The 10,585-nt window shown below is 55.6% G+C and overlaps 1 protein-coding gene across 1 annotated transcript; it reads right to left on the minus strand.

Annotated features, from left to right (window-relative positions):
- Positions 1-861: 861 nt before the first annotated feature.
- Positions 862-8,608, minus strand: PDIA3 (protein disulfide isomerase family A member 3). Its single transcript, XM_038147381.1, has 13 exons — positions 8,365-8,608; positions 8,214-8,292; positions 7,407-7,524; positions 6,915-7,022; positions 5,915-6,044; positions 5,340-5,456; positions 4,792-4,917; positions 4,191-4,373; positions 3,543-3,651; positions 2,613-2,741; positions 2,109-2,188; positions 1,543-1,600; positions 862-1,265 (listed from the first exon to the last, which is right to left on the minus strand). The coding sequence occupies exons 1-13, from the start codon at positions 8,532-8,534 to the stop codon at positions 1,146-1,148; spliced, it is 1,527 nt and encodes a 508-aa protein (XP_038003309.1). The 5' UTR covers positions 8,535-8,608; the 3' UTR covers positions 862-1,145.
- Positions 8,609-10,585: the final 1,977 nt, after the last annotated feature.

Consider the following 10,585-nt stretch of genomic DNA (forward strand, 5'->3'; position numbering starts at 1 on the left):
GCAGGTCTCACTGAAAGCAAGGGCTGTAGCCATCCTGTTTGCCAAGTATTCCAGGCAGCAAATATACAAATCCTTCTTCAGATGCCTTTTTCTCCTTACTTGAAGCTCAGCACCTTAAGTGCAGTTGCAGCACAGTGAGGTACCTCTGGGCAGCCACCAGCACAGCCCTTCCTCGTCCTCTGTCCATCCTGCCAGAAAGTTTCCCCAGGCCTGTGCTACCTTCACCCAGGCTGCTCTGAGCACCAGCAGTATCCTATGGGCCAAACACGCTGAAGAGTTTTACCTGTGTTCAGTGCCCCAGCTGTGCCACCAGGTCAACAGTCACAGAACAGGGAGCAAAGCCAGGATTAGAACCACTTCCCTGGCTCTCCTTGGCTTGTTGGAGAGCACTGTCCTGCCCACCAAGGGAGCAGCACTCCAGTTTGGTGTTCCATGGTAATTGCCAGCTGTCAGTGGAGCTGACCACTCCTGCACCAGCTTCACAGCTGATTTATTGATGCTGCTGAGCAAGGAGGTCCTTGCCACCCTGCTCCGCGTGCCTGCACTGCTGCGATCCAACAGTCACAGTGTGCAGCACGTACCTCTGACTCACGAGGGCAGCACACAGCAAGGCACTGTGACCACAGCTCCCCAGTCCAAATGTGTGTAAATGCAGCACCCAAAGCCCAACACATGGGGACAGCTGCTGCTGCTACGTTCTGGAGGGGCTCAGGCAGCTGAGGAAAGGGGGCAATGGGCTAAAAGCCAAAGTCAGTGACTAGGAGGGCTCACTGCAGGGAACAACCTGCAGCAGGAGGCTGCTGCCTATGAAGAACAGGATCCCATTGCTAGGTCTGATGGCCTTCCCCAGGACAGGGACACTTCGTCTTAAGGGGGTCATTTTATTGTTTCACTTCTCCAAATGTACAAAAAAAATTAGAAAATAACTGTACGCCCACCCCCTCCCAAACCACAAAACAAACCTGGGGAGCCCCACAACAGTGCAGCTAAGAGACGGCAGGAAATTAAACATTACTAGATACAGCAGCTGGGGCCCCTTGGCCCGCATGGCCACTGGCTCTCCACAGCCCAGAACTGGTCCCAGTCTGACCAGTGCTTCCCCAATTCACACAGAGCTCATCCTGACAAGGTGGCAAGTAGGTACTTTACAAATCCTCCTTCACCTTCTTCTTGGATTTCTTGGATTTCTCTTCCTCCTGCAGCACGGGAGTGTTGGTTGCCTCCCGCTTCAGGTAGCTGATGAAGTCACTCACTTCTCTGCCCCCCTGCAGAAAGCAAAAGACAGTCAGGCAGGAGCTGTACCCACCATGGACTTCCCCTCTCCTGAAGGGGCGTTCAGGTGCCTGGCAGGAGATCCAGGCAAGCAAGCAGAGTTCTCCCCAGGGCCTACAACACAAAGTACAATGCTCCCAGCAGGTACCATCAGGTGTGTTCCCAGGGTCACAGGACACACTGCCACCCCCAGCTCCAAAGAGGCTTGAGTGTAATTAGAACACCTGGATGCTCTTTACTTCTTCACAAAGCATCAAGCAAAATACTCACCTCATACTTCTTTGGACTCTGCTTCTTGCCAGCGGGAGCAAAATAAATGGTGGGGAAACTGGAGAGAGAAGAAACACGTGAGCTCCTGAGACACTCTCATTTCTATCAGACCAGCCCCAACTGGAGGGACTCACACCCCACACTGCCCTGGTTTAACATGGCACAGCTTCAGTGGCTCTGAGGCACCAGGTGTGGCCTTCAAGAGCCCAGCAGATCTGGATGAGCTCACAGGTCCAAGTTTGCTAGCTGAACTGCTTTTGGAACAGGAGCCCAGATTTGTTTTCACATTGCCAGGAACAGAATCTCAGCAGATTCCAAAGCAGCAGGACAAACCTCCAGGCAGAGCCAGGACACCAGAAATCCTGGAGAAGCCAGGCAGATCAGTGTATTTTGTTTTCATGCTTGATTTCTCCACATCAAGCCATTGCCCAGCAGTCACCTAGCTATTGCCTGGCAACCCCCACACCCTTCCCCATGAGGCTCTTTCAGCTCTTCAGTGCTGTGCCCCAAGTCAGACAGAGAGGGACTCATGCACTGACACGTGGTGTCACAGCAGTCAGACCTACCCTCGGACTTCATAGGGAGAAGGCACATCATTGGCTGTAGCATCCATTTTGGCAATGATGATATTGGGATCTTTGCTGAGCTGTGGGTAGAAAGAACCCATCAGTAAGCAATTCCAAAATCCAGGAACCCAGCAGTCAGCATGATCTGGGACAGTGGTGTCAGAGGACAGTGCATAGGGAACGCCACTTCACCAACCCCCACTACATGGGAGACTATCATCATGCAGGGGAAAAAGATCCAGAAAGAAACTTGGGCAGTTGAGGCCAGTCACTGAATCCTAGAATATTCCTGTGCCCCAGCCAATAACACAGACTAAATACACCGGTGTGGTTGCTACCACAGATCCTGCTGCAAGATATCTGCACTCTGCAAAGAAATCAAAATTTGTAGTCCTCAGGAAGGCACAATTATGCCCCGTTATCGCAGAGGCTTCTAGAAAGAACCTGCAGGATCATTTAGTGTGGCAAAACTCTAGTTCCCATTTGCAAGAATCTCAGACTTACCTTCTCCCCCAGTTCTTTGTATTTGGGCTCCAGGTTCTTGCAGTGGCCACACCACGGTGCATAGAACTCTATCAGGACATCTTTGTCTTGTGCATTAACTATTTCATCAAAGTTCTCAGCCACCACCACCTGTAAGGGTTGATCAGACCAGTTAGTTCCTTCCAAGTCAGAGATGAGGCGATGACACGACATGCTCCACACGCTCCACCCAAGCTGGGTCTCCTGCACCTGCACAGTGAGCGGCAGAACCAAACACAGCACTCCTCACTGCACCACGCAGGTAAAAACCTGCCCTGAGTTACCAGCACTACCTCCAAGGGAGGCCTGCATACAGTGTCCTCGCAGGAAGATAAAGCCATTTCTTTTTAATCCCAGCAAGCAATCAGCAGGACTGGCTGAGGCCGTCCCCATCGCCCCAAAAACATCTGTGAATCCCGTGACTCGCGCTCCTCTGTAAGGCTCCCATCAAAAAGCCAGGCCAGGGAATGCTCTTGCTCAGGGCAGAATTGCCTGGGAGGGTGAAAGGCAGGAATTATACCAGATCCCAGGGATGAGATAAACAGGGAGATCCCTAAAATAGTGCAGTCACAACCAACAGGAAGACCATGCCATGAAGCACTGAGCACAAGCCAAGAGGGCAGGCCTTTGTGTAAGCCCTGGAAATGAGGATGCTGCTGCTCTCACAAAGCACATAACTGCTGGGGCCAAGCAGCAGTTACTATGCTGAGAGGAAAAAAAAACAGAACCCAAACTGCAAGCTGCATGTCTCCCTCACCTCAGAAAGCTGCAGTGGAACAAGGGAGTGAGTAACTCCTCTGTCTATCAGCACAGAGGCCTCTTGAGCTGCCACCATGGCTCACTCCCAGCACTTCACACAGGCACAGGAAGCTGCTGCTGAGCAGCATCTCTGCAGCCATAAGCAGCACTCACCTTTACAGGGCCATCGTTGCTTTCAGGGACAGGCTCTGATTTCAGGTATTTTTTCAAGTTGCCATCAAAGTAATCTTGCAGGAATCTCTCCAGAGCCTTTCCATCACGGCTGAAAGAAAAGTGATGTTACAGCCATCATCACACACTCAGGATGAGAGAGGGAAACTTTCAAGGCTTATTTAAGCTACTTCCACCCACACAACAGATGCCACCTGGCATCTCTTACAGCACCAGTCTGGGCCTGGCTTAGTAGACCCCAGAACAAGTGCAGTGATGTCCTTAAGGGCTCTGACAGTAGGCTGGATGCACATCCCATTCAAAGTTTTAGGCCTTCCAGCATTCTTCAGGGTTTTTTTCAAAATGAAAGGTACAATGAATTCTTCTGCCTTTTATTGCACCCCAATTCCTAACCAGAATTTCAGGATCTTGAATTAAATTCTCTCCCTTTATATAACAGGAGGGACTGCAAGCTTTCTAGAGAGTAGGAAAACACATGAGCGGGAGCCATTTTGACCCAGCAATTGCTCCTTCCAGCTGCAACAGCCAGCTTTCCTCTTTCCTCAAAGCTAACAAAGTATCATCTGGTCAGAGACCTCTAGACCAAAGTCCATCAAATCAGACCCATTACCATGAAGTTCAAGAACTCACGAGAACTCTTCTTGCATGACATATTTATCTCCTTTGGCAGTTCTGATGGCAACGACAGGGGCCTCACCCACACTGCTGTCCAGACCAAACTCAGAGAGCTCGTGGCCAAAGGTTTTTCGACTAGCAACAGCATAAGACAGTTTGTGGCCAGCATCCAAGAACTTCTTTGCAATCATCATAACTCTGAGGGAGAAAAATAAACAAGACCACAAAGCGTTATTTCTTTAAACATTTTCTTCTCCAGGATGTAACACCCTTCAAGATGACATACACATCAGACTAGGAATGCAGTGGCACAATGTGCTCTTCAGAGCCAAGTCCTGTAGAAATGGTGCTGAGAAGCAGACCAGTAGACTCGTGTCTGTGGTGACTGAGGCAAGTGTTGTGTGCTTCCATCCTCCACCCGCGTGACCCCAGGGTCTCAGGTATGAAGGGCAGAACTGCACACCACAGCAGTGAGGCAGTCTGTGGGCAAGGTCTAGGTTCCTAAGGACCAGGATCCAAGAGCAATCACACGGGATTTCAGAGCATTGTCAGCCAAGCTACGGAACCGCAGCAAGGCAGGGACAGTGCGAGGCCGCCTCACCCCCAGCGCTCCCACCTGTTGCGCCAGTAGTTGGATCCCTTGGCATTCTTCTCATAGTCAACGTCGTAGTAAGCCACCAGCAAGTCCTTGCCCTGGATCAAGTCTTTGTTGTCTTCAGTCATGTGAGGGCAGATGCCAAAGCTGTCAACGAGAGAGGTATTAGCAGAGTCCATGACCCCAGAACAGCCTTGACACAGCACACTCGCTTCCCACCCAGGAGCTGAATGCCAGCGATCAATCGGGCCTCAGGAAGAAACCTTTGCTCGTTCCTGTACCAGGCTTTTCTGAGTCAAATCTCCATCTCCTGCCACATCAGTGGCTAGAGCTGACCACTCTAAGGTCAAAGCTAGCACAGCTCTCACAGGTTCAGTTTTTAAAGAGAATCATGGTTAGAATATGGAGAGTGCATGCCAACAGCCATGTCAGGATTTCAAGAAGCTGTCCCCAAAGGGAAGCAGTGCCAAGACATGCAGCAGAGGTGGCAGCAATGAAAAAACAAGCTCTGACAGGGCCAAAGCCTGCTGGGGCCAGTCTGTCACATTTGTTGGTGAGGAATCACTCACATGTTTTCCTGGATGAATTTCTTGATCTTTCCACTGGTGATTTTGTCTTCTGGATACTTGACAGAGCTCTCCTCAAACTTGTTGGTCAGGCGTGGAGGACGGAATAGGACTACACCTCTGCAGGAAAACAGGTATTATCAATTAGTTCAAAGTGTCCCTGGGAGTCCAAGGACAGCAGCCAGATGAGGCAAAACCTCACTCTCAGTGACAATCCCCACTCACCATTCATAGCTCAAACAACACTGTCTAGTTTCTTGGTGGCACTAGTGCACTAGGTGTACCTGTCAGAGCCTTCTCCATGATTCAGACAGGCCACAATGAGAACCCAAACTCTCACCATAACAATGAATAAGGAAACAAATTGTCTCTGTTGAGACACTTCCCACCCAGAGGCAGACACAGACACTGCAGAGACCACTGACACCTTTCTATCTCAATTCAAAAGAAACACCACTGTCAGCTGGGGAAGAAAGCAGACCTTAAGCTACGTTTAGAAACTGAAACCATTAAAGTGGAATCCATGAATTTGTTCCAAATGCCTAAATAAGAAGAAATCTTTGTATTAAGTAACTTACTCTCCATCTTCCTCGTACTTGTGCACCAGCTGCTCCTCGGTGGTGTGTGCGAAGCGGTAGTTATCCCTGAGGCTGTTGGCTGCTTTCATGAACTCCGAATAAGCATCCCCAGATGCATCACTAAAGAAGCCTGCAGCAGAAAGGCAGACTGTGACCTCAAACCAACCCAGCTCTGGACCCTCTGCAGGTCTCAGCATTTCTCTCACAATGCACTGGATCAATCCTGAATCCAGTCCTTCAGTGCATGTTGAGGTGTTTACCTTCGACAGCTTCTCTCACATTTTTCAGGACCTCCTTGCACCACCCCCCATTCCAGCAGCAGGAAAGTTACTTAGGAGAAGCCCACATTGGTCATTCAGCCAAGGACAACTGTCCCCTGAACACCCAGACATCCACTGGCGATTGTGTAACATCAGCCTCTGGCACTTAATAACAGTGAGTTTAGGAATGCTGGTTAATACTCATGTGGTTATACCTACGAGATGGCACCTGATCTGCACCATCTGCTGCTGCCACATTTAACCACAGACACCCAAGGCCAACAGCCCTCTGATGCCACCAGAGCAACAAACGCACCCAAAGCAACCCTAAGCTACCTGTTGTCAGCCAGCCAAGAAAGCAACAACCTTTGGAAAACATATACTATGGTGCCAGGGGAGCCAACAAAGCCAGATGGCCAAGGGAAAAAACAAGAAAAGAAAAAAATTTAGAGGGAATACCCAAAGGTCCTCAAATCCAATCTCCCGTTTGAAGCGGGACCAGCCCCAGTCAGAGTAGGCTGCTCAGAGCTTCGTCCAACCAAGTTGTGAAAATCTCCCAGGCTGAACGTTTTAAAATCCCTCTGGGTACATGTTCTAGGGCTTTATTGCTCTCATCAGCAGCAGTGGTTTTGTTCACACCCATCTGGAATGTCATTTGCTGCAGGCTGTGGTACTGCCACTGCTCTTTGCACACAAGCTCCCAGAGCCCACTCCTTCCACGAGGCACCACCTCTACTCACCCACGACAGAAGCATCTTTATCACCAATGAACTTCTCAAACTCAGCCACGGAACTGAGAGCCACCGAAGCAGGTCCCGCCTGTTTCTTGAGATGGCTGACAATCCCATCTTGAAAGATTAGCAAAATAATTAAAGAGATCAATACCAAGTTCCACAAGACATTTTTCAAGCTTCCTAAACCAGAAATTATTTCTGCAGAATCCATACGCCTCTCCCATACAATAAACATGTGAACTGAAGGACTGCTCCCGTCAGCTTCATGCAGGAGCTTTCTAGCATCCTGGGAACCAGGAGCTAATGTGGAAACCTTCACCTTTACAGGAGAGCTTTAAGGGAAAATAAACATCCCAGGCTTTGTCAGCACAAAGAGTTCGGGAGAGAGTAAGGGGCTGGGGGGTGTATGTTCAGGTGTGAACCTTCTCTGCATTCCAGCTGTTACATGCTGCCTCCTGCAGCAGCTCCCCAAGCCAGACGCTGCCAAGCAGCTCTTACCTGCTGTTCTGGGCCCGTCATAGGTCCCTGCCTCTTCTCCATCTCGAAAAATCTTTAATGTGGGATATCCACTGACTCCATATTTGTTACAGGTGTTGGAGTTTGCTGTACAGTCAACCTAAAGGAAAAGAAACCTTGCTGCTCAGACTGAGATCCAGCCCTAACACACCCATCCCAAATAAGGGACTAGAGGGATCCGTCACACACTGCCTGGTGCTCGACAGCCCAGACTGGGAAAGAGGTAGCACAGGTACGATGAGATGTCTGGACAAATATTTGCGAAAATACTGCAAAGACTAAATAGCTTCAAGTTCGACCAGACTACACACCAAAAAATACTAGAAAGGATTATTTCTTGCAATCAATGGCATGGAATTTCTCAGCCCCTTTCCAGTCCCAAAGTTCATGAAACGTTTGAGGAAAACAGGCTGACCTGACCAGGAGGCCATGGTGCCAAGAGTTCATGGCACTTCCCGTAAAGGAAGAGACAGACTCTGATTTGAGAAAACGCTACGAGCTTTGTGCAGAAAAGAAAGCTCCTAGTCAGCATGCCTCAGTGGGTACGTGCAGCACGGTGCTCGCTCTCAGCCTCACCAGACAGCTCCGAGCAGGCCTATTTCCCCGAACAGGGCGAGCCCTCACACACCCTCTGCTCACCCGCCGCGCGGCTGCGGCCCTGCACGGATCGGCTCCCACGTCATTTCAGGGCCCCAAGGCACAAACAAACGACGTCCGCCAGGCCTGCAGAGCAGGAATCCGGCCGCCGGCCGGCCCCGGGCCTGCCCCAACGCGGGAGCCTGTGCTCACCTTCACGAGAGGCACGATCCCCTTCAGCCGGGTCGCGGCCGACTCGTACTCCGGCGCCAACCGCTTGCAATGTCCGCACCTAGGGGCACGGAAGGGAGTCAGACCGGCCGAGTGCCCCTCCCGGCCCCCCCCGCCCCCCGCGGCCCCTCACCAGGGCGCGAAGAACTCCACGAGCACCAGCCCCGGGCGCTCGGCCAGGCCACTCTCGAAATCGGCATCGCTGAGCTCCACCACGTCGGAAGCGCGAGCGCAGAGGGCGAGCAGCAGGCACAGCAGCAGCGCGGCAGGCAGGGTGGGCTGCGGGGGCCGTGGCGCGGCCATAGCGGCGGGAGCGGCGGGGCCGGGAGCGGCGGGGCCGGGAGCGGCAGCCGAGGGAGCGCCGGGCCGCAGCCGGAAGTCCGGCCCCCGCATCCGGATCTGCCGTGTGGCAGCTGCCGATTGGCCGCAACGTCACGGGGCGCACGCCGGGGGGCGGGGCCTCCGCGCTGCCCCGCCCCTCGCGCGGCCGCCGGGTCTCGGCGCTGCCCGGGCCGCGGCGGGGGCGGGAGCGAGGGCGGACCGATGCTCCGGGCCGCGGCTCGTCCTCCATCCGCGGTGCACTCCCCTCCCACCGAGCAGTGCACCATCCGCGGTGCACTTTCCTCCCGCGTCGCGCCCACCACCGCGCCTGCCCTTTCCCCGGCCGCCTCCGGGGGCCGCGCGCTGCCGAGCCCGCCGTCGGTGCCCGGGAGCTGTGCTGGCCCTCAGGATGTGCGTTAACCCCACCGTGGCCACCGCGTCCGTACCGCGCGGGGCCGGCGCGGCGGTGACACGTGTCCAGCACATGTCGCTCGACAGCGCTCGGCTCGCTGCAGGCTCGCCTGCTGGACTAGCCGCAGCCCCGCATTTTCCCCCACCGCCCCTCACGCTCCGGCCCTGCGACAGTCTGGCGTTCTCCTGGCCCCGAGCCAAAGCCGGGAGCGGGTCTTTGCCCCGTAACCCCATCCGTCGGCATTTGCACCTTCTGCTGGGGTCTGCGGTCGGAAGGCCCTTCGTCTGTGCCATCCGTGCCAGGCTGCTCGCCCCCAGCTTTGACCAGGCACAGCCTGCTCCCAGCTCGCACCACCGTGCCCCGGTCCTGCCGGGGCCTGGGGCTGTCCCCGCACAAAACCCCGTTTCTCCTTGGAGCCCACGTGCTCCTGCCCTCGCCTTGCCATCGGTTCCTACTGCTGACCGCTGTTTCAGCAACTGCTCCCAGCATCCCGAGCTGATGATTGGGGCCAGCCCTCATCAGCTCCCCTCCGGCACGGGGGCAGCCGCCCGGCTTGTTTCTGCCGTTTTTGTCACCCATATTGAGCTGCATCAGCCAGTCGGCCCCAGGGCTGCGGGGAGAGCTGCGCGACGCCCCCGCCTTCATCGCCGCCATTGCGACACCGGCCCGGGGCCGCCAGGGGGCGCTGCCCGCCGGCCCGGCCCGCTCCTCTCCGGCCGGGGGGGCGGCGGGGCGGCGGGGCGGGCGGTGCCTGGAGCCCCGGGCAGGGTGCACAGCCCCGGGCGGTGCCTGGAGCCCCGGGCAGGGTGCACAGCCCCGGGCGGTGCCCGCAGCCCCGGGCACGATGTGCAGCCCCGGGCGGTGCCCGCAGCCCCGGGCAGGGTGCGCAGCCCCGGGCGGTGGCCGCAACCCCGGCCAGTGCCCCGCTGCCTCCGTCCGTGCCGGGTTCCCGTCATCAATAATGCACGAGCTCGGCATCCTTTGCGGTGGGGCTGGCGCCGGCCTCGGATTAGCGCCCAGAACCGAGGCCAGCGACAGTCGGCTCCGTCGCGCCGTGGGCGTCCAGCCCCGGCGGCAGGAGCGGGGCGAGCAGCAGGGACCGGGCAGGGTCCCGTGCCGGGGAAGTATCAGGTGTGTCACAACTTGTCTCGGCGGTCTGTGGGACGGGGGTCTCTGGAGCTGCCACTATCGGCGGAAGGCTGGGACCGCAGCGAATGCGGGAGCGGCGGGGGCTGGAGCCGGGTTGCGGGGCCGTACTGCGGGAGTTGCCGGAGCGAGCCCTGCGGGACCTCGTCTATCTCCCTCTCGCTCGCTCCTGCTGCCCACAAGACGCAGGAATGGCTGCTTTCGTCGCCAGCCCGGGCATGCTGCTTCTGCTGGTGCAGCGGGACCCCAGCCGCAGTGAGCGGGCACGGGTGGATGCGTGCTCGAGGGCCGGTTCTGCTCCCTCCGCTCTAGAGCCGTTCCTCGCTACTGCGCGGGCCCAGGGAGGGAACGACTCCCAGGAATGACACCCGCTCCTGGCACTGACTGGTGCATGTGCTCTGCTCAGCCACCAGTGGCTGGGAGCGGCCAGCGCCCGGCTGGGGGCCAGAGCTATGGCTCAGGGTGAAGACTCCCC

This window comes from Motacilla alba, chromosome 10 (assembly GCF_015832195.1).
Source record: "Motacilla alba alba isolate MOTALB_02 chromosome 10, Motacilla_alba_V1.0_pri, whole genome shotgun sequence".
In the NCBI taxonomy this organism is placed as follows: domain Eukaryota; kingdom Metazoa; phylum Chordata; class Aves; order Passeriformes; family Motacillidae; genus Motacilla; species Motacilla alba.